General features: G+C 35.5%; 1 protein-coding gene across 2 annotated transcripts; it reads right to left on the bottom strand.

The window, feature by feature from the left end:
- Positions 1-23,998, bottom strand: opn5 (opsin 5). Of its 2 annotated transcripts, XM_051137876.1 has the most exons (7): positions 23,614-23,998; positions 20,862-21,013; positions 15,796-15,915; positions 13,221-13,391; positions 7,408-7,742; positions 7,085-7,329; positions 1-4,678 (listed from the first exon to the last, which is right to left on the bottom strand). In XM_051137876.1, exons 2-7 carry the CDS (start codon positions 20,980-20,982, stop codon positions 4,615-4,617), a joined length of 1,056 nt encoding a protein of 351 aa, XP_050993833.1. In that variant the 5' UTR covers positions 20,983-21,013; positions 23,614-23,998; the 3' UTR covers positions 1-4,614. The 2 variants fall into 2 exon arrangements, with proteins under 2 accessions (XP_050993833.1, XP_050993834.1); XM_051137877.1 differs by lacking the exon at positions 13,221-13,391.
- Between the last annotated feature and the right edge of the window lie 1,176 nt (positions 23,999-25,174).

Raw genomic sequence — 25,174 nt, 5'->3', positions numbered from 1 at the left:
AATACACTGACATTCCTTTTTTTTTTTACATGCATACACATAAATGAATTCATAAGTCCCACCAACTACTTTGTCATCTGTAGTTCCAACACACAAGTTGATGAGCACAACAAGCTAATTTCTGTTAAGTTGGCAATGTAATAACCAGGTTTACAGTAAAATGTGAAATCAACACAGTAACTGAGAAACATTCCAACCTGTGGAAAGAAACATTAAAACCCTGTTTATCCTATTGCTAATGACTTCTGCTATAAAACTCTACCTTGATGAGGTGAAAAAACGATGTTAGAGAACGTGATGATTCTAAATAATGGATCAGCATATTCTGTAGTAGCACAATAGTTCGGAGTATATTAACAATATACTGCATGTCTTTTATTGTTGCATTCTGATATTATAGGTTTGACTATTTCAGTGCTGAATATTTGTTGTCAGAAAGTTAAGGGTTATTTTCTTATTTCTTATATATTTATTCTGGTTGTTTGATGTAATCAAGGTGCTGGTGCATTATTAAATTTAACTTACTGTAACTACAATAAAAAGATTAACATTTATGCCAAGACATCTGTAACAAAAATGCTCATTTTCCTCAGGGCCTGAATCAGTATATTATATCAACTGACTAACGCAATGGCATTTTTAAGTTGAAAGCACCAAAACAACAATTTTGTCAATGTATGTTGTGACAGGCATTATTGCAGTAGCAGAACCCTAAAAATAGTATAGAAGATATATTGTGCCTATATGCAAATCTTTGGTATCCTTCAAGCTACCAGCTTTATTTGCCTCCCAGATCATCTAGATATAGAACACTTTAGTCATCCAATTTTACATCAAGTCACACAATGCATTTTCTGGTTGCTTCTAAATGCGTCCTGGGACTGTAAGTAAAAACCATTTTCTTAGGTTTGATAAGCAAAGCAAATTTTTATTTATTGTAGAATAGTTTATTCATATATTGAATGGGGATTTCAGGAATTCAAGCATCTTTAAGAGGTTTTTTGTTAGGTTTCATCAGTCTTATTCATCAGCCTGTCAGATATCTGCCTAAATGAAACAAAGACATGATTGGTTTACCTTTGGTTTCACTATTTTCTTCATGCTATACAGTAATAAATATGATATATGAAAAGGCATTCATTTGTCAAGTCTCACTTGTGTCAGAAAACCAAATTATTTAAAGAGACCATGAGAGGTGGGCTTTTAAAGCTATTGTCTGGTTGTTATTCTGGCTCCTGCTTGCTGTAAACTGCATTATGACAAGGACAACAGAAGGCAGGCAGTGAGGCATCCAGTGCATTCTCTACTTCCTGCGACTGGGGCATTGATTTGCAGGGGAAGTCACCCTCTCTGTCACAACGGCATGAAAGCATCAGAGAAAAGACGTGGGCATTATATTGAACTGCTGAAAAACGGGATAAACTGCTGAGGGAAATCCAACACCATGAGGATCAGCTACCAACAGACTGCAAGGATTTGAAGTATTACCTCGGGTAATACAGTTGTCAGAGGCTCAGGAGATCAGAATGGTGAATCTCTGGTCATTCAACCCTGAACCCAAGGTCAAAGTTTGCAAGTTCAACTTATTCTTATATTCTAGCATTTGTTGATGAGAGCACACCACAAAGCCACTCATTCACACTAAAGCTTTGTACACAATTGTCTGAACTACATATGGTGCACATACAAAAGTCTTTCATTTAAAATATTTCTCTTTATTTCATCAATTATGGTTCTCTTTGTCAAAATTTGTTTATTTTCTGCTAAAAAAGGTTTTAGCCCACATTCATTATAAAATCACCCTGGGTATTTTGCGAAATATTTTTGGCTTCCAAAAAAAAAACTATTTGCTTATGTTTATTTCGTTTTTATCACTATACACTGTAAGAAATAAAAATGTATATAATGATTAACGGAGTATGTCTTACAAGAAAATACTATTTCAGTTTTTCTACTTTAAAATGTCATGTTTCTTTGTAATTAATTCTTCAAATTTGATAATATGATAATATGTCTACTGTATAACCAAAACTCCAGTTACAAACATCTTACTGGTTGCAATTGAGGTAAAAGAGTGATCTGCATCAAAATAATAATAATATTAATAATAATTTAATAATATTTACCTATCAGTGTGCTAGCTTTTTGTTTCGAGTATTTACAAGCTTCTCTCTGATAATAAAACAGGCTTTTACTATATCAAAAAGAATAATAAAATGAGTTACATGTTTAAAAATAAAATTAAGAAAACAAAAATGTATGGACTGAATCTTTGGGGGACACCTTTCGATGTAAAATTTCTGATGTAGGTATATAATCACATACAGTGAATGTTCATTTTAGGCCCACTAAGAGCTAATTTTCTAACACAAGCTAGTCTCGGTTATTTAAAACAAACAAACAAAAAAACATCTAACATTTTTTTTTTACACCCGACTTGCTTAAAGGGACAGTTCACCCAAAAATGACAATTCTGTCATTAATTACTCACCCTCATGTCGTTCCAAACCCTTAAGACCTTCATTCTTTCTTTTTCAAAACACAAATTAAAATATTTTTGATGAAATCCGAAAGCTTTCTGACCCTGCATAGACAGCAATGCAACTGACACGTTCAAGCCCCAGAAGGGTAGTAAGTACACTGATAAAAAAAGTCCATGTGACATCAGTGGTTCAACCTTAATTTTATGAAGCTACAACAATATTTTTGTGGGCAAAGTAAACAAAAATAACAGCTTTATTCATTAATTTCTCTTCTTCCGTGTCAGTCTTCGCCATGCATTCACAAGAGTACCACATTTTTCTGAGTCATTTGAACGTTTCAGTTGCTTTGCTGTCTATGCAGGGTCAGAAAGCTCTCGGATTTCATCAAATATATCTTTTATCTTTAATATCTGTGTTCCAAAGATGAACGTAGGTCTTGGGGTTTGGAACGATATGAGGGTGAGTAATGACAGAATTTTTGGGTAAACTAGTCCCATTTAATTGAAACTTCCATTAGTTGTCCAATTTCCACAGAATGTCTATAATATTTTTGGAAAACATTTAACCACACTAGTACAGCCTGTAAGCAACTTATCTTTACCAACTCTTGACTTTCTTCTTTTAACCTTATGTGCTTTCTGCACGCTTTTACCATATCAAAAAGAATAATATAATGACTATACATAACATAATTTATGGACTGAATCTTTGGGGGACACCTTTCGATGTAAAATTTCTAATGTAAGTATATAATCATTGCACATGCCCCAAAACTATCATGCTATGTCTGTAATAATAGTAATAATAATAATGTAAAATGAATTCAATAGTCTCAATTAGTGCATCAGTGTCCATTCAATTTGATGATAATAATAATAACAACAATAACAATAATAATAATAATAATAATAACAGTAAGAATGCACTCATGTTGTGAATACAGTATATAGCTATATCTGTATATTGTTGTTTTTTCTGTGATCATGCTGTTGTATAGATGTGTGTAACCAGTTTCAGTTAGATACAATACCTTGAACACAGACTAGCACTGGCTGAAAAGTAATGTCACTTCAGACTTCAAGCAGATGATTTAAAGGAATCATCAGATGCCCATTTTCTACAAGTTGATATGATTCGTTAGGGTCTTAATGAGAAGTCTATAACATACTTTGGTTAAAATTTCTCAGTGGTAGTGTAACAAACACCCTTTTTACCTTGTCAAAATCAGCCTTTTTCAGAGCGAGCCGTTTTGTTGCCTTTGCCTTTAAATGTTAATGAGCTCTGCTCACCCCGCCCCTTTCTTCTGTAGGTTGACAAGCCGTTCTGTTTACTTTAGCTGCATTTAGCCGCAAAACTTGCTAATTAGCTCATTATTAAGAAAGGCGATTTGCAAAGACGCATAAAAACAATAGGTGAAGCTGGATCACAAATTACGCATTTAGGCAGATTGGGGATCGGCGCATTTCCTTCAAAAACAATTGTAACGTTAATCCTCTGCATCTTCAGCGGCTCAGATGTCAGGAGTAAATGACAACTACTATGTTCATTATAACATCCAACAACAAAACACCTCAATCGCTCAATCTGAGACGTTCTTGTCTTCCCCTGCACCAAAGTCAAAACAATGGCGGTCGGAGTGTTTACAGCTCAGTCAGGGCGGATCTAAGGTAAGACGGGCATGTCAATCAACTGGGAATGGCCTTGGTATGTGTGACGTCACATAGATGCTGAGAATGGCTTGATTTGAAAAAGGAGATATTACTTATAAAGATTTAAAAAATACCACTGGGTGGATTTTTAGCATTATAGGATGTTTGTGTACACACACATTTATGTTCAAACAACATGTAAAAGTGAGTTTTGCATCTGATGACCCCTTTAAACACTGTGGTTCTGGGAATGCTGGAACATAATACAAACAAAAACAACAAAAAAAACTATAAAAATACATCATATTTAACACATAATTATTTTATACACACAGATACATTTAAAGGGAGAGTATGTGAAGTTGACAGCAGTAGGATACAACAGCAAAGTTAGGCGGGTGTGAACTGTTGATGTCTAAATTGCACAGTAACAAATTGCCCAGTGTCCTATCACAGGCCCACTGTGAGTTCCTGTCATTTCCTCATATCTCAATCGGAACTTCATTGGCTGCTCTCGGTTTCAGGGAGGCAGAGATGGAGTAGAACCTGCGAAAAACAAGACAGCTGCATTCAATAGTCTTCAGTCAATCAGTGTTTTTTGTTACATTCAGCCTAATCAAGTCATGCTGGGTTTTCTGTCAACAATCTTTCCAGTAAGCATTTAAAAATGGGCAACCCACTTTATTTTATAGAGTCTTTACATGTACTTACTGTAGTAATAACAGTACCCAATTATGCTAAAGTAAACGCTAACCTTAAAGGGACAGTTCACCCAAAAATGAAAATTCTGTCATTAATTACTTACCCTTATGTTACTAGAAACCTTCGTCCATCTTCAGAACACAAATTAAGATATTTTTGATGAAATCGAGAACCTTCTGACCCTGCATAGACAGCCACAGAACATGCGTCATGGTACTCTCGTCAACAGGCATCGAAGACTGACACGGAAGAGAAGAAATTGTAGAATAAAGTCCTTATTTTTGTTTTCTTTGCGCACAAAACATTCTCGTAGATACATAAAATTAAGGTTGAACCACTGAGGTCACATGGACTATTTTATCGATGTCCTTACTACCCTTCTGGTCCTTGAACGTGTCTGTTGCGACGCTGTCTATGCAGGGTCAGAAAGCTCTCAGATTTCATCAAAAATATCTTAATTTGTGTTCTAAAGATGAACGAAGGTCCTACAGGTTTGGAACGACATGAGGAAGAGTAATTAATGACAGAATTTTCATTTTTGAGTGAACTATCCCTTTAATTCTAGCCCTAACCCTATAGTAAGTACATGTTGTTAAAGGAGAAATCCACTTTCAACGATCCCAGCCGAGGAAGAAGACTCTTATCTAGCGAAACGATTGGTTATTTTCATTTTAAAAAATACAATTTAAATACTTTTAAATCTCAAACGCTCATCTTGTCTTGCTCTCCCTGAACTCGGTGTATTCTGGCTCAAGACAGTTAGGGTGTCAAAAAACTCCAATTGTATTTTCAAAACAACTTCAAAAATCATTTCAAAATCATCCTGCATCGCTGCAGAAGTTCCGACCCAATCTTTGCAAAGTGAACATGCAAAGAAGATCAAACACCCTTAACAAAAAAGATAAAACAGCAATATAGGACAATTTTGAAGTTGAGGGAGAAAATACGATCTGAGTTTTGCAACATACCTCAACTGTCTAGATAAGACCATTCTTCCTCGGCTGGGATCGTTTACAACTGCATTTGGGATCGTTTGAAGCCGCATTTAAACTGAATTTTGGAAGTTCAAACTCAGGGCACCATATTAGGGCTGTCAAACGGTACTGGTTCGGTACTTTCGGTGCTGAAATTTTAAAAACGTCAGCACCAAAAGTACCGAACCCGGTACTGTTTGACAGCCCTACACCATATCAGTCCATTATATGGGGAAAAATCCTGAAATGTTTTCCTCAAAAAACATAATTTCTTTACGACTGAAGAAAGACAGACATCTTGGATGACAAGGGGGTGAGTACATTCTGGAAATGGACTTCCCCTTTTATGTACAGTGAAACAAGGGCACCTCAAAATTAAGTGCAACCAAAGATTGGCAAGAACTCATTGGTACACATGCTGAAAAAATAATAAACATGCAAATGCATCAATGACAGATTTTCTTTGTTTTAAGAGCTCTGCAAAACAAATGTAAAATAACTACTACTATAATGAAATATCGGCAATGTGTTGCTTGGAGAAAAAAAAAAAAGATTTCATAAGAACACATGGTCACTTTTGCATGGTGTAAATGGAAAATAATGCCTTTTTTCCGCAATATACTGAAAATCTACCAGCCGTGCTTACCAGCTAAACCTTGATGCACGTGTCTTGACACAGGTAACTGTTTTTAAGTGACTTAAAATAGTGTTTTAACACAACACTAATGAAACAAGACAGACCGTGAGATGCCGCACAGCAGCAAAAAACATCCACCCACAGTGGGATATGCATTTGCATATTGCATTTGATCCATAATATAATGATATAGCGCAGCAGAATAATCTATGAATATTTATATAATATAGTATATCATGTTCTAGGTAAAATTATTTTAAAGCAACAGTTAACCCAAAAATGAAACAGTACTCACCCTCAGGCAAGATGGAGAAATTGGGGGAAATTGGAGAGATTTGGCATTACATCTAAATGACAGTTCAAACAGCTGATAAAAACATCACAATAATCCAAAATTCCAGCGGCACCCATTCACTGCAAAGAATCCATTGGTGAGCAAGTGGTGTAATGATAAATGTAATGATCAATTTCTCCAAATCTGTTCAGATGAAGAAATAAATCTACATCTTGGATGGCCTGAGGGTGAGTACATTTTTAGCAAATTTGGGTGCTAAATCTAAATGCGTGTGTAAGAAAGTGGGAAAGAGATCAGAAGCCAGTACATCCCTCATTCCTCTAGAATTTGAACGTTGCACATACCTTGAAGTCTTGTAGTGCTTCTTTTTACTCAAAGATTGAAAGCAGGATGTTTTTGCACAGTTCTTCTTACAGTCAATGACTTGATATATGATTGGATTGTACATAGCCGAGGACTTGGCCAGCAAAGTTGGCACAACAGAGACTGGGATAGGCACTGAATCAGGCTCTCCAAAAGCAGACACCACTGATACCACAGCATAAGGGATCCAAGCTATTAAAAACCCTGCGCAGATCAACATCGCCACCTGGAGGATGCAAATGGAACCACATGAAAAATTACATTGCATTTCCACACTGAATTTCTGATGAATAAAAACACAAACCTTAGTCAACTTCATTTCCAGGGTGTGGTTGTTCTTATTCCGCGTGTCGAAATGAGAGACTTCTTTGGCTGAGGATTTCACCTTGAAGATGATCATGACGTAGGAGAAGACTATGATGCCGGTGGGGAAGATGAGGCAGAAGAAGAGAATGCTGATAACAAAGCTCTGGCCAGACACAGAGGCCTGGGCCAGCCACCAGTCTAGTGTGCAGGAGGTGCCAAATGGCTCAGGTGCATAGCTGCCCCAACCCACCATTGGCATGGTGGCCCAGAAGGCTGCATAGATCCATATGAAAACCAGACAGAAAAAGGCATGACGCCGTTTGAACCATGTACCTGATGGAAGAGTAAATTAATGTTAGTAAAGCTAGCTAGATAGTTAAAATGATGGACAGAATGACAGATAGCAATATAGAATGATATGAAGACAGACAGACAAGAAATAAAGAAAGATAGACAAAATGACAGATAGACAGCCAAGATAGAAATACAGAATGACAGACAGACAGAGCTAGAAAGATAGAATGACAGACAGACAGATAAAAATATAGTACGTCAGACAGAATGAGAAATAGATAGATAGAAATACAGAACGATAGCTAGAATGACAGGAATATAGAAAGATCAATAGAATGCAAGACAGACAGCTAGAAATATAGAATGATAGACAGAAGGACAGAAAGACAAGATAGAAATATAGAATCATAGATGGAATGACAGATAGACAGATAGCTAGAAATATAGAATGATAGACAGAAAGACAGATAGACAAGACAGAAATATAGAACGACAGACAGAATGAGAGAGACAAGACACAAACAGAACAATAGATAGAATGACAAACAGCTAGAAATATAGAATGATAAAATGACAGACAGAAACATAGAGATCAACAGAATAACAGACAGACATATAGTGTGAATGATAGATAGAATGACAAACAGAAATATAGAGATCAATAGAATAACAGACAGACAGTCAGAAATATAGAACGATAGACAATGACAGACAGAAATATAGAGATCAACAGAATGACAGACAGCTAGAAATATAAAATGATAGACAGACAGACAAGATAGAAATATAGAATGATAGATAGAATGACAGACAGAACTATAGAGATCAATAGAATAACAGACAGACAGTTAGAAATATAGAACGATAGACAGAATGACAGACAGAAATATAGAACGATAGACAGAATGACAGACAGAAATATAGAGATCAATAGAATGACAGACAGCTAGAAATATAAAATGATAGAACGAGAGACAGACAAGATAGAAATGAAGAGTTCAGATGCAAAACCAGATTAAAGCCACCTCGGTCAAAAATGAGATCCCGACATATATTATACGTCCATTAAATACTTTTACTTTAAGCTTTTGCATCTGAACTCTTCAAATATAGAATGACAGTTAGAATGACAGAGAGAAATATAGAGATCAATAGAATAACAGACAGACAGTCAGAAATATAGAACGATAGACAGAATGACAGACAGAAATATAGAGATCAACAGAATGACAGACAGCTAGAAATATAAAATGATAGAACGACAGACAGACAAGATAGAAATGAAGAGTTCAGATGCAAAACCAGATAAAAGCCACCTTGGTCAAAAATGAGATCCTGACATATATTATCCGTCCATTAAATACTTTTACTTCAAACTCGCTAAATTCCAGCCTCATCCCAATCATTAGTACCACTACTTACATAGAAACCTATACAAAGTAGCCAGAAAGAAATGCTAATTTTAAAGAAATACGTCAGATAGACTTAGAGGCTTTTGCATCTGAACTCTTCAAATGTAGAATGATAGTTAGAATGACAGAGAGAAATATAGAGATCAACAGAATAACAGATAGTCAGAAATATAGAATGATAGACAGAATGACAGACAGAAATATAGAGATCAATAGAATGACAGACAGCTAGAAATATAAAATGATAGAATGACAAACAGACAAGATAGAAATATAGAATGATAGATAGAATGACAGACAGAACTATAGAGATCAACAGAATGACAGACAGCTAGAAATATAAAATGATAGAACGAGAGACAGACAAGATAGAAATGAAGAGTTCAGATGCAAAACCAGATTAAAGCCACCTCGGTCAAAAATGAGATCCTGACATATATTATACGTCCATTAAATACTTTTACTTCAAGCTTTTGCATCTGAACTCTTCAAATATAGAATGATAGTTAGAATGACAGAGAGAAATATAGAGATCAATAGAGTAACAGACAGACAGTCAGAAATATAGAACGATAGACAGAATGACAGACAGAAATATAGAGATCAACAGAATGACAGACAGCTAGAAATATAAAATGATAGAACGACAGACAGACAAGATAGAAATGAAGAGTTCAGATGCAAAACCAGATAAAAGCCACCTCGGTCAAAAATGAGATCCTGACATATATTATACGTCCATCAAATACTTTTACTTCAAACTCGCTAAATTCCAGCCTCATCCCAATCAGTAGTACCACTACTTACATAGAAACCTATACAAAGTAGCCAGAAAGAAATGCTAATTTTAAAGAAATACGTCAGATAGACTTAGAGGCTTTTGCATCTGAACTCTTCAAATGTAGAATGATAGTTAGAATGACAGAGAGAAATATAGAGATCAACAGAATAACAGATAGTCAGAAATATAGAATGATAGACAGAATGACAGACAGAAATATAGAGATCAACAGAATGACAGACAGCTAGAAATATAAAATGATAGAATGACAAACAGACAAGATAGAAATATAGAATGATAGATAGAATGACAGACAGAACTATAGAGATCAACAGAATGACAGACAGCTAGAAATATAAAATGATAGAACGACAGACAGACAAGATAGAAATGAAGAGTTCAAATGCAAAACCAGATAAAAGCTACCTCGGTCAAAAATGAGGTCCTGACACATATTATACGTCCATCAAATACTTTTACTTCAAACTCGCTAAATTCCAGGCTCAGCCCAATCAGTAGTACCACTACTTACATAGAAACGTATACAAAGTAGCCAGAAAGAAATGCTCATTTTAAAGAAATACGTCAGATGGATTTAGAGGTTTTTGCATCTGAACTCTTCAAATATAGAATAATAGTTAGAATGACAGACAGAAATATAGAGATCAATAGAATTACAGACAGACAGCTAGATATATAAAACGATAGACAGAACGACAGACAGACAAGACAGAAATAAAGAATGATAGACAGAATGACAGAAATAGAGAGATCAATAGAATGACAGACAGACAGCTAGAAATATAAAATGATAGAATGACAGACCGAAATATAGAGATCAATAGAAAGACAGACAGCTAGAAATACAGAATGATAGAAAAAAGGACAGACAAGATAGTAATATAGAATGATAGATAGAATGACAAACAGAAATATAGAGATCAATAGAATAACAGACAGACAGTCAGAAATATAGAACGATAGACAATGACAGACAGAAATATAGAGATCAACAGAATGACAGACAGCTAGAAATATAAAATGATAGACAGACAGACAAGATAGAAATATAGAATGATAGATAGAATGACAGACAGAACTATAGAGATCAATAGAATAACAGACAGACAGTTAGAAATATAGAACGATAGACAGAATGACAGACAGAAATATAGAACGATAGACAGAATGACAGACAGAAATATAGAGATCAATAGAATGACAGACAGCTAGAAATATAAAATGATAGAACGACAGACAAGATAGAAATATAGAATGACAGATCGAATGACAGACAGAAATACAGAGATCAATAGAATGACAGACAGAAAGACAGACAGACAGAAATATAAGCAATAGACAGAACGACAGACAGACAAAATAGAAATATAGAATGATAGATAGAATAACAGACAGAAATACAGAGATCAATAGAATAACAGACAGAAATATAGAACGACAGACAGAATGACAGACAGAAATATAGCGATCAATGGAATGACAGACAGACAAGATAGAAATATAGAACGACAGACAAGACAGAAATATAGAATGACAGATCGAATGACAGACAGAAATATAGAGATCAATAGAATGACAGACAGAAAGACAGACAGACAGAAATATAAGCAATAGACAGAATGACAGACAGACAAGATAGAATAAGACAGAAATACAGAGATCAATAGAATAACAGACAGAAATATAGAACGACAGACAGAATGACAGACAGAAATATAGCGATCAATAGAATGACAGATGGCTAGAAATATAAAATGATAGAACGACAGACAAGATAGAAATATAGAATGATAGATAGAATGACAGACAGAAATAAAGAGATCAATAGAATGACAGACAGAAAGCCAGACAGACAGAAATATAAAACGATAGACAGAATGATAGACAGACAAGATAGAAATATAGAACATCAGATAGAATGACAGACAGAAATGGTCAATAGAAAGACAGACAAGCTAGAAATACAGAACGATAGACGGAACAATAGACAAAACGACAGACAAGACAGAAATGTAGAAAAACAGATAGAACAAGATAGAGAAGACAGAATAATAGAATGACAGACAGAATGACAGACAGACGGCAAAAATAGAAATATACAACGATGGATAGAATGACAGACAGATGGATAGCTAGAAAATTTGAATGATAGATAAAAAGGCAGACAGAGAGAATCGAAATATAGAATAATAGCACGAGAGACAAGATAGAAAAATAGAACGATAAAATGACAGACAGAAATACAGAAAAAAAAACCCAGAGATTTCACCAGAGATTTCACTAGATTTGTAGTGAGATGCATTTTTAAGCCTATTTTCACTGAAGCTGGAGTTTTCCATCAAAATAAAAGCTCTATTGCTGTTTCCGTCAAAAATAAAAGCTTAAAAGTAAAATGGGTAATGTTACTGCATTCCAAGTTCAAAATGTCTTTTTCAAGTGTAGAAATTAGGAAAGAAATATTGTAATTTCCCTACTGTAGTGTAAAGCAAAAATAATATACCTATGAAGTTTTGCAGTGCAATTGTTTTACAATATATGGCTATTACTATCATTGTTGTTTTTATTTATTATTACTTATTTGGCTTCCTAAAACACCAGTGTGAATGCAATTTAGACTGAGACAGTATACCACATATAAAATGAGGGTTGAGTCTCCTTTAAAGTTCAAGTACAAGTCAATTCAATGACTTTTTCCTGACTTGAAAATATCATATTCTGGACGTCATATAAAGATATATTGTATTGTGAGATTTTGATATTGTTACATCCCTACAAGGCAGAAATATAAAACTATAGATAGAATGACAGAAATATAAAAAGAAATATAGAACGACAGACAGACAGGACGGAAATACAAAACAATAGACAGAATGACAGACAGACAAGATAGAAATATAGAATGATAGAAAGATAGAAAGAATGACAGACAGACACAGACAGAAATATAGAACGATAGATGGAACAAAAGATATACAGACAGACAGAAATACATAATAGATCGAAAAAGAGAGAGAACCACAGAACAGACAGATAGACTCACAGATACAACAATAGAAAAGAACGACAGACAGAACAATAAACAAAACGAGAAAGATGGAAATATAAAATGACAGAATATAAACAGAACAATATATGGAAAAACTGACAGACAGACGGCACAACAGACACATAGACAGAACAAGAGATAGAACGACAGACAGACAGACGGACAGACGGACAGAACAATAGATTGACAGACAGAAATACTGAATGATAATTAAAACTACAAACAGACAGACAGACAGATAGGCTCATCTTAATTACCATATCTTAAATGACAGATTTTCAAGTAGCGGTCTAAGCTGACAATCGTCATAGTAATGAGACTTCCGCATCCGAAGAAAAAGCCGGCCCAGCCATAGTAGTGGCAGCCCTGCCAGCCAAACAGCCAGCGATGGGCAAAACTAGACACTATGAAGAATGGCTTTCCACTGACTGACAGAACACACAGAAAAGAACTTGATGTCAAACAAGCCATTAATAGTATTTAATCCAATATCACTGACAAAAGAACACTTTTGTTTTACAGTGAACTCTCAGAGGGCAATTTCACACAGAGAAACTTGGGAACAGCAAAGACAGCCTGAGAAATCAGCAGTTCATGTCAGTCACGTCTTAAACACAAGAGCACAGTGAACTTCAAAATATAGGTCATGATGTTTCTTAAATGTACTGTATTCTAAACTTAATTGTTGAAGCTATTAAGGTTTGCTGACCCAAAAATCTTTTAAAAATTTGGGCCAAGTTTAAACCAATAACCAGGCATCACACCTGGCAAAGGGGCATGTGTGACTTTGACATGTATATAATGCCATTATTATGTAATCAAAATGAAAATTATTATTGCTGGTCTTCAATGATAATGTCAAGTTACTTTAATGTATTTGCACCAAAAAATGGTAAGGATTTATGCTGATATCGTCCAAATTCCACACTTTGCCAGGGGTGTTTGCAAACTTTTGGAGGGCAGTGTATATCTAAACTACTTACAATTATTTAGATATGCACAGATTCTCATTTAGACTCTCTATATGGACAAACACAGAGCAAGAGCACCCAGAGGTGGAAAGCATACAATGACCCCAAGTCTGCGTAAATGTGACGCACTACAGCACTCTGCCATGTGCATGACTCCCAGGAAACAAAAGCGTCATTATTCTTAAACACAGCGGCGCTATCCTGCTAACAGGCAACAAGTTTAAAGTCTGTTTTTCTCCAATGGAATTTTGGAAGTAGCTAAATCAATTTGATTCCAATTCCATGGTTTAAGAGAATTTTTGCAGCCTTTGTACACAAAAAGTGATTACATTTCTAGAAAATAGAACAAAAATTTTCAAAATTCCCACCCAACTGAACTTACTGTAAACTTAACTGATAAGGGTGATTCGAATGATAAATGATATCTGATAAAACAAATATATAAAAAAAATGTTGTCTCTCACACTCAAGCTAAAGCTATTACCCAGTCTGTTTAAGTATCCTGAAACTGCAACTGATTAAACCAATGATGTGAACTTGGGCAGGAATATCGACAGACCAGTTGCAGGCACAGAGAAACTTTTTCAGGGAAACTAATTCGAAAACCATCATTATTTTTGGCAGTGGGTCAGAAAATTACACTCTCCAGTCTCCACCTTTAACTACCTGGAATAAACTTTATGAGCCATGCCGAAGGTTATCTGTTTTGCAAATCTTAGAAAGTGAGTGTTAAGGATGAAAACTGAGCAGTAAGCAGCTGGTAATACTTTAAAAATTTTTGATTTTATTATCCGGCATCACTGCTTTTTTAAGGAATCAGGAATAAACATCCACTAGGTGGGGCTACAGTACAAGTATGAATACAGATTAGTTGAAGGAGAGAAAATCTTTTTTGTTATTAACAATAAACAAAGACAGGTTCATTGAAGTCAGTGGCTGGGATATGAGCCACAATGAAATACCACTGTCCCAGAGTAAAATTACACCGATAAACTTGCCTAGCCATCATGCCATGTGTTTTCTATTAGCTTCTTAGAGTCGCACAATGCCAAATTTGTGAATTAAACACTCTCTAACCAGTAACTACATGCACTTTGTGATGAACAAAGTTTTTACTATTTCTTGATATATGAAGGTCACATTGAACTCCTGAAAACAGATCTTATTGTTCTAAGTCTTACTGTATAATATTAAAAGCCATCATAAAATATTAACTGTTGCACTGAAAGCAATGATAAACTAAACATAGTAAATTACTTACTGTAGGTGTTTATTGTGTGAAAAATATTCACAAAATTATATTCATGGTTGTTGTGGAACATGCTTTAAGAGTGCTTATTCACAGAAAGTGCAAACAAAATATAGCAAAAAAGGGAAAAACACATCGAGAGAGATTGTGTGGATGACATTACATATTTTAAAGTGTTTTAATGACTGAACACTAAAGAGAAAGTTTAGTGAAAAGAGACTTTACATTTTTCAGAAGTCAATCATGGTAGGAATTTGATCTTTTGTTCACGTTTGTGGATGATTTTTGTAAGTGCATCATTTCAATTACATCAAATCAGTCAGAAGGACAGTAACAAGTGTCAAAAAAAGAGGCAGCGCTAAATAACATTGATTGATTTACTGCTATGCCGTCAACTCAGAACATAATGCCTGAACCCCAAGCTATTCAAACTATACACTTAAATCTGTCTATCTTCAACAAACAACCAAAGATGGAAAATCCTATAAACAACAGATAGATTCTTTCATTTATATAATACATAATTTACATTTTTTTTCACATTTTTTAAAAGCACATCTGACAGTTAAAAACAGTATTTCAGCGGTGTGAAATCAAGTAATTCAGTCTCACGTGATATGCCAAAGTCGAACACAGCGAGATTCAGAGTCATGAATTCAGGAGGCTTTAACTTGGTTTTCCGTTTGATGGTTGTGTATATGACATAACCATTTCCAGTGACTGACAAGATACCTGTAAAAACATAAGAAAAACTTTAACACTGCATGTTTTCTCACAAACATGTAACTCCACACAAAATAGATAGGCCTAATATCTGGCCTAAAACTGCCTGAATATACAGTCTTCAAAAAAAGCCATTATATACGTAGAGTCCTCTGCATCCGTTTGAGACGCGGATGTTTGAGGGCTGTGTATTTGTTGAAATACAATGACTGCATATTAAAGGGGACATTTAATGCAAAAATCACTTTTAAAAGGTGTTTAAAACAGTTGTGTGGCCGCAGTGTGTAAAAACAACCAGCTTATAATGGTAAAAATCCACCCACTCATTTTTTTTATAATCCCAATAAATCATAAACAATCTTTCTGAACACGCGATTCCAGATTACTCTCTACGTTGATGTCATCGTAGGGTAGTCTCAGCCTCAGACATCATGCCCACAGAACATTGGCTAAAGGTCTGATGCATAAGGCACACCTAGCTGGAAACACTTTTCAAAATCGAGTTTCAAAGTCGTCATTGGATTGGTTAGATTATGCAGGATTTCCGGGAGACGCGCGTCGCGTTCTTTAACTTTTTGCCTGGAAACAAAAATGCCAGGGCGTCAAGCCCCCTCATGAATGAAGAAAGCCGTCGTGTTCGGAACTGTGACAATGAGCACCTATTAGGATCAACTAAACGCTGGATTTTCAAATGTATGTGAAAATTTTAAAATTTGCAACACAGAATCTTTAAAATATGTCCAAGAGTGTTATTGTGGTGACAATAACAATATTTCCACGCCCCTAAACATGACGCGGCACAAAACGAAACATGACTGGTTGTTTTAACTGTCAGTCATATGGCCTCTTGGGCGGGCCTTGGCCATTCAAAGCAGCCAAAGTTAAGGGTTTGATCCCGCCCATTTGTGACAATCTCTGACCTATTAACATACACACAGCCCTTAGTGAGCAGCAGCAGTCCGCCATTACTGTTTTCTTACTGTAGCTGCTGGAGATATACAACGTCAGTGCCAAAAAGGCATTACAAGTGTTGTGTTATGGGATGCAACTACAAACATAGGAGTCTCCATAACTCCATCTGAGCCGCTGAGGACTGTGGTTAAATTTCATTTTCAAAGGAAATGTAAAGAGAAAAAGAAGTCATGTATGTTTCTGCCAATCATTTTAGGCCACACTGCCTCACAACTGAGGGTCAGTTCAACACTGGATTTTCGCAAAGGCTGATTCTGAAAGAGAGATCACTACACCATCGCTTTGTGCGCGAACATCAGCTCCAGACAAAGTAAGTATCACAGCACTCTGTAAGGCTAATGCTGCTAAAGCATTTAGCAGCATCAATGCAATACATTTATTCATGTTTTAAAACATTAATATTTTTCTTATTAAAATGCATTGATTCACTACAGGAGGCCTTTATTTACTCTCCGGAGCTTTTTATTATGGATGGATGCACTCTGCATTGATGCTGCTAAAGCTACCTGTTTTCTCTGCCTGTTTTCACCGTTGCTGCCTTCACATGCTACCAGAATGATCGTAAACAGGAATTCGGTAGTTAAAAATGAAGTCGACCGCTTAAATTTGTCAAGCTCATAATCACAAGTGGGACTTATAAAGTTTGTGATAGCACACAATGGCACCATGAGACCAGCTATGCTGTTATTTTTAATCACACCATGCTCCCCCTTTGTGTAATTCATAAATGCACATTTATTATGCACAGTACAATGAGATGACTGACTTTTAAACGGAGTACATTTTCTGAGAGTCTCTGACATTTTCAGTGCGTGAGATTGGCCTGTTTTGTTTTTGCCGGTATGTTCTTGAAACTCCACCCTCTTCTGAAAAGGGGGCCTGGAGCACCAGCTCATTTGCATTTAAAGGGTTAGTTTACCCAAAAATAAAAGTTAGCCCATGATTTACTAACTAAAAATGGATTTCAATATAAACCAAGATGAGACTGGTTTTCCTTTGCTCCTGTAAACAAACATTGGTTTTCATGAGACTCACATGCCAGACATCCGACATCATCGCCTGGAGCTGCTTCCATGTACAACAATTTGCGCAAGCTAGATTAACCTGATTATTATGTTTTAAAACATGGATATTTTTCTTATTAAAATGCATTGATTTACTACAGGAGGCCTTTATTTACTCTCCGGAGCTTTTTATTATGGATGGATGCACTCTGCATTGAACATATTTCCAATGCTGAGGTCATTGTGAGTGCCACATAATTTTGCATCTTGTCCTTTTGTGTCAGCTGACTGATGCACCATTTCAGAGAAGACGGTTTATATCATGTGACTATTCAATGAACTCTTTCACTTTCCTGTAGTCTGATGACCTCATATGATCATGAATCAATGTGCATGGATCACGCATTTTAACATTTCTAAGATACACTGTTTCTACAGTTTGTGCTCTTAAAGGGACAGTCCATTCATAAGTGAAAACACTATCGTGTTGTTTAAAAGTTACCTACCAAATGTGAACTAAACTGAAGTGAACTATGTTCACTGACATTTGTTGATTTGTATGTGTTACTGAGAGTACAAGTCTACAGCAACACCTTCTGACTGATCATTTGATTCAAACAGAGGAGAACAGACTATGAAATACAACGAGGAAGAACTATTGATTCAGTCTTTTCACCAAAACATCTTTCAAAAGAGAATTACATAGAAATCTCTGCAAAGGAAAATGGCTGAATTAAAAGAAGGATGCAACATGCTTCTGAGCATCTCTTTGATACCATGGTTGCTGACGCTGACTGAAATAAATGATGTGCTGAACAAAAACGGATTATCAAATTCAATTTTTCAAAAGCATACTGCACAAAAGACAGACATGCACTGGAAAAAACATCTGAATTATTTCTAAACTATGCAGATTGGACACACCAAGCATTCACTGAGAGAGGTCATGTTGGTTTTAGAAACAGGGCAAAAATGTAAAAAAATGTTTACACTGGTTTTAAAAGAAGTGCATGAAAAGAGCAACATAAAAGAAACAAAGACCTGCAATACCAAGACTCCATAATGCATTTTCAATTCATAAAAGATCTTCAAAAACTTTCCAAAATTAAGGGGCTAGTTGTACCTTGGGCTAGTTTAGCAAGGGCTCTATCTCAGTAGATAAGGTTCTGAGTCAAAAGTACAAAAAGAATATATTGTCTTTTACCTTTTATGGCATTTAATTAATTATTTTGTGTTTCATTATTATTATTACTTTAGTTTTGTTTTGGAGTGTTAGTGGTGTACTGTAAATGTTCAATAGCTTTGTTTAGTTTTTTTTTTTTTTTCTGGTAACCAACATATGTATAGGTGCCTACAGAAAAACTGATATCCCTATATGCAGCATATTAATTTCAAATTACACCGCTCAAAACAAACTTTACAATACGACAGAGGTCGACGTCTCAACAACAGTGTGAGAGGATTGAACATGTCATCCTCTGTGACTGACAGCATGGCAATATGGTATCAGATTTTAGAAAATGTACAGGAAAGTCACACAAGTCAAGTTTTGGTTCTTTCTTATAAATTCAGAACGTTTAGTGTTAACCTTCTTCTTAAACGTTTTTGATTGAGAAGGCATTAAATACATGTTGGCAAAGGTAGGCATTCATAACACCTAGTGTCAGTACACTCTTAAAAATAAAGGTGCTTTAAAGGTTCTTCAAAGCAATGCCATAGAAGAACCATTTTTGGTTTCACAAAGAACCATTCAGTCAAAGGTTCTTTAAAGAACCATTCAGTCAAAGGTTCTTTAAAGAACCATCTCTTTCTTAATACCCTTTTATAATCTGAAGAACATTTTCACCACAAGAAACCTTTTGTGAAACAGAAAGGTTCTTCAGATGTTAAAGATTCTTTATGGAAACATTTAAACAAAAAAAAGGTTCTTTCATGAGATCGTGAAGCATCTTTATTTTTAAGAGTCTAACTGAAAAAGCTCTATAGCGTGCTTGTATATAATGTTTATTTAAATGTACATAGACTACTATTGTTAGTCAATACAAAAACACACTAGTTAAAACACTAGACACATGCTGTGATTATTAATAACCTTAAACACCACAAATAACAAAACAGACAAATAAGCTGATATTGAAATGCATGGAATTTTTTAAGAGACATTTTTCAAATGCATACCAACATCTGCAAAAAGAATATGTATGCTAGGTTTGAACTCTTTCAATAATTATTTCAGCAGACCAATATATTGGACCTGCGGGACAATGAATATTTGAGCGTCAATGATGAAAAATTGTGCAAGGTTCTTATTAAAATGACAAAAATAATTGGTTTCTCTGTGAAGGGTCAAATGAAATCCATCAATTCATATATAAAACATTTCAAATATTTCCTTATTTGCCAGAAAACATGGCAATGGAGTGCAAATATGTATTAAAAACAGACCTGTTTTTAATCCATATTCAGTTATGTTACAGTGTCTTTGGATGGGCATAATTCATAATCAACCTTCAGGGTTGGACCCACTGCTTTAAAGATTAAGAAGTCAATGTGTCTACTCCCAAGACTGTTCATTAGCATGTAGGCCTTACCGCCCAACATGATGTTAAAAAACAGTGGATCTTATGCAAGACTGTTATGTGGTCAGGTAAGATTAAGACAATAAATCTGATTGCAAAACCTCATTCTCACACGTCACAGAGAGTCAGTGGAGTACATATCTGATGCTTTTATCATGTCATTGTTGCTAACAAAAAAATGAAAAGTTCATTTTACAAGACAAAAAATGAAGCTTCTTAAAATAAATAATAAATAAGTACAATAATACCCTCTAAAACTCCAGGCATTCTGCTGTACCCTAAATTGAATATTTGAACTCAAATCATTTTATTAAATTATTATTTTTGATCTTATCCTTCAGAATTCACATGCTGCTTATAAAGAACTCTTTTTACATGAACAACCACCTTGTACACTTACCGATGATAAGGATGTAGAACGCCGCCACTATGTCTGCCTCTTTGGACAGTTTGGAAGCAAAAGGATCTCCTCGAAGAAGGTAATGTGGGACGTAGCCCAAAGGGATGGTCTCATTCTCCATTAGGGTCTTACTGAGGAGTGTGATTACTTTTCTGCAGAATAAAAAGAAAAAATTAAAAATTAAAACAGATAAGTCTTTGAACTCAGTTTGATATATAAGCTGGAGCAAAGCCATATCCAACATCCTGAGGATTCAAAAATCTCCTGCCAATGCTCACATTAAGCTCTACAAACCCTGACATCTCTTATCGGCTACTGTGCATGAAGACACTACCTTCATATCTGTAATCAATACATATTAAGTCCTTGTGTATGCTTAAGCAAAATGTTCCTAGGCAAAATAAAGAAAGACAGCAGAGCATGAAGATACAAAATATATACCATATATATCTGCCCCTCACAAACCGGATGCATCAGAGACAGTGGTGAATAATGGCATGGAATATGACATGAGTCAGACCAGCTAGCCATATAATTTCTCAGCAGTCCCTCTAAGTAGAGCAATTTCCAGAGGTTAATGACAGGTTCTCTAACGATGTGCAATTTAGCACCATATCAGACATGTTTCACTACCATAGATGAGTTCTACATACATTTACAGAGATAATACTTGCAATGCTGTAACTGATGCTTGTCCAAATGATTACTAATAATGGCTTAGCGAAACCGTCTATTTCCATTTTGATCAGTTCTTTCATGACATTTCATTAGATGTGGTATTGAAATAAATAAGATGTGATTTTGACTGATTTTTGCACCTACATCCATCTGTCCCATTTGTACACTTCCAATGTCAATCACAGTTAGTCATATAAGGTTGCTAATTACTGTAACAGCAGGGGTTTTCTTTGCACACATTCATTCAGTTGCCAGTTCCAATGGTAATTATACAACATGCAGATGCAGATGGATTGAATTAAATGATCAAAATTAATTAAATCACAGAACAGAAAATACTGGAGAAATTTGATTCCTAATGCAAAACTAGATAAAACCACTAATCTAGAGGCAGAGGCTGATGTTATATTACAGATATGTTATTTGATTTGGTATTTTGAAGTTTGCAGGAATTTGCCTGCAGTTAATGAATAAACATATAAATTAATTCATTTATTTAAATACGTATTTATTTAAAGCGCCTGTAGGCTGCTTAAGGGAAGCCCTTGAAATGTCGACTTTTGACTTTTGCTACGTCATGTTTCTTTTCTTTTCCATCAGGCATTTTCATGAGAATAGCAGAACAGATTACTTGTGCGGTAGACAAACTGCACAATAACTGATTCCCACTGCAGTAAAGTTACATTTGGTTTAGTAGCCAGGTCACATATTTGGTAAGACGGGTGCTTGCCTCCAATATACCGCATAGACTGTTTTTCCAAAAGGGTGACGTCACGTCATAAGAATGCTACGCTACTAACCTTTATCCAGCCGAAGACACTCATTTATCTAAAAGCCAGTTCATAAGTTCAAACGGACACAGCATCGAGTTTCCCATCACCACTGTTAGTCGCTATGAAGCTTCTAGTACATTTATGGAGCACAAACAGTAGGCTTAATTTAATGAGCATTCACTACGCTCTCTAGTGACACACAGCTTTTGCAATCACGTCCCAGGAGATCAGAGGTGATGCTGCATCTGTGTTTTACTTAAAGCCCCTGCAAATGCAAACTCAGGTTAGATAATGTATGAGGTTACTAAACAGTAAATTCCCTCACCCAAATAAGTTTTTCTAAATAATGAAATCTCATAAATTAATAGACTTAAGTTCTAAGAGATGATCATGCAATAATCATTTCAAAGCAATCACATCATGTCCCATGACAAGTCAGATTTTGAGTTCCATTCATAAAAGAAAAAAGCAACCTGCAATGAACTAACCAGAGAAATGTGACTTGCTAAAAAAATAAAGGCAGTGAAGAATAACTGCTCTTTTGTTGGAGGAATCAAAGTGGGTTGCTATAAAAACTGCACATCTGTCTGATGTAATGGCTTGTCTGCCAGCACAACTCAAATGTTTAATGCGTTTGTCAAATTTAAAATAAATTCTGTGTAAATGTACAGAATCAAAAGTTATTAAATACACTGAAGGGCATTTTTGCATTGTATCAGTTCCTGAATAATTAATAATCGCATCTGCTGAACTTTGTGCAACATCAGCAGATGATGCCAAATCGTGCACTTATTTCTGGTATGTGTGTTGTCTTTAAACAATTTCCTTTCAAACAGAATGGCAATGTTACTCTTCTAAAACTTAAAAACAAATGAGTATGCAATAATAAACGCAGTCTAGCCCTCAAAACTGTCTGTATCTGTCAGCTGCAGCATCTTAAAACAGAATGTCTGATCCATCTGTCATCTAATCATTTTTGCATTTCTCCTTCCATAATAAATATGCCCTATTTAATCTACCAATTAATTTGAAATTAAAGACAAGCACAAATAAAATATAAAATTAGAGGCAAAATACAGACTAAGATAAATCATACCATCATTAAAGTTTAAACAACAATGCACCTTTATTTAGTTTTAAGCACTCCGTTTATGATTGAATTCTCACAGATATGTGTAAACATTTAAAAGCACAAAAACAATTCGCAACATGTGCACGCAATACAACACACAACAACAACAACAACAACAACAACAACAACAAAAGCGCTCACTAACGTTTCCCGAAAAACAAACGCTTACCTTGCTATGACTCTTCAACCATCCCGATGGCTTTGACCACTTTCTCTCGTCTTCAGATGCTCCTAAAATTGAGTTGGTAACTTCTCCATAATCCACGTTTGTAAATCACACGCACCGCGCCAGTGCTGTTTTCTTCCTTTGAGGGCTTCAGTTAAGGGGCTGTCGGGTTGGCTTCTTTTCTCTCTATCTCTGATGATGATGATGATGAATGTTTTTCAGCACAGTCCTTCAGAGTACTGTTGAGCTAAACTACGAAAAGCACGACGAAAAAGCAACGACAACTTAAAAGAACAGTAGAGCTCAGTTTACTACGATAGAAAGTGACTGGTCAAAGTAATTGACATGTTAGAAATCCACTCAGCCCTGCACGGTATCCTCCACTATTGGTTTGGTCACATGTAGCTCTGACAGTTCTAGTCAACAAAGCCCCGCCCACCATGTAATAGATCTGTCAATCATGCAGTCATGTGTATACACAAGCAGGCTATGTAAATCATACGGGTGGACAGCAATATATAAAATTTGTTTGTCCGCGTTATTCATTATTGTATTAAAATAATACAATTTCCTATAATGAATTGCAATAACTCTATTATTAAAATAGTTCAGCCAAAAATGAAAATTCTGTTATTAATTACTCACCCTCCTGTCGCTCCAAACCCGTTGTTCATCTTTGGAAAACAAATTAAAGGAGAACTTTATTGTCAGAACAACAATTTACAAAAAAATGTACTCACCCCCTTGTCATCCAAGATGTTCATGTCTTTCTGTCTTCAGTCATGAAGAAATTGTGTTTTTTGAGGAAAGCATTTCAGGATTTTTCTCTATATAATGGACTTCATTGCTGCCCTGATTTTGAACTTCTAAAATGTAGTTTAAATGCAGCTTCAAACAGCTCTAAACAATCCCGGCTGAGGAAGAAGGGTCTTATCTAGCGAAATGATCAGTAATTTCTTTTCGGCAAATAAAAATTTGTATACTTTTTAAGAACAAAAGCTCGTGTAGCACTAGCTCTGGGATGCGCGTCCACGACGCTATGTACTATTGAATCACATCGAAAGGTCACACGGAACGTAGGCAGAGTTACAGACCCAGTGTTTACAAAGCAAATGCGCAAAGACTAAGAAAGTGCAAGTAAGTCAAACGCTGTTTACAAACAAAAAGGTACAGCGATGTTGGACAATTCTGAAGTTGTAGGAGAAAATGAGATGGAGTTTTTCGCCATACTCGACCTTTTTGAGCCGGAGTACACAGACGATGAACTTAGACGTGATTCGTAGTGTTGTGGACGCGCATCCCAGAGCCTGTGCTACACGAGCTTTTGTGCTTAAAAAGTATACAAATTTTTACTTTCCTGAAAAAACTGGCAGATCGATTCACTAGATAAGACCCTTCTTCTTCAGCTGGGATCGTTTAGAGCCCTTTGAAGCTGCATTTAAACTACATTTTGGAAGTTCAAAATGTGCTCTTGTCATCAATGAAGTCCATTACATGGAGAAAAATCCTGAAATGCTTTTCTCAAAAGCCATAATTTCTTCACGACTGAAGGCAGAAAGACATG

Source organism: Labeo rohita, chromosome 20 (assembly GCF_022985175.1).
Source record: "Labeo rohita strain BAU-BD-2019 chromosome 20, IGBB_LRoh.1.0, whole genome shotgun sequence".
Classification (NCBI taxonomy): Eukaryota; Metazoa; Chordata; class Actinopteri; order Cypriniformes; family Cyprinidae; genus Labeo; species Labeo rohita.
This window is presented reverse-complemented; position numbering and strand designations above follow the sequence as displayed.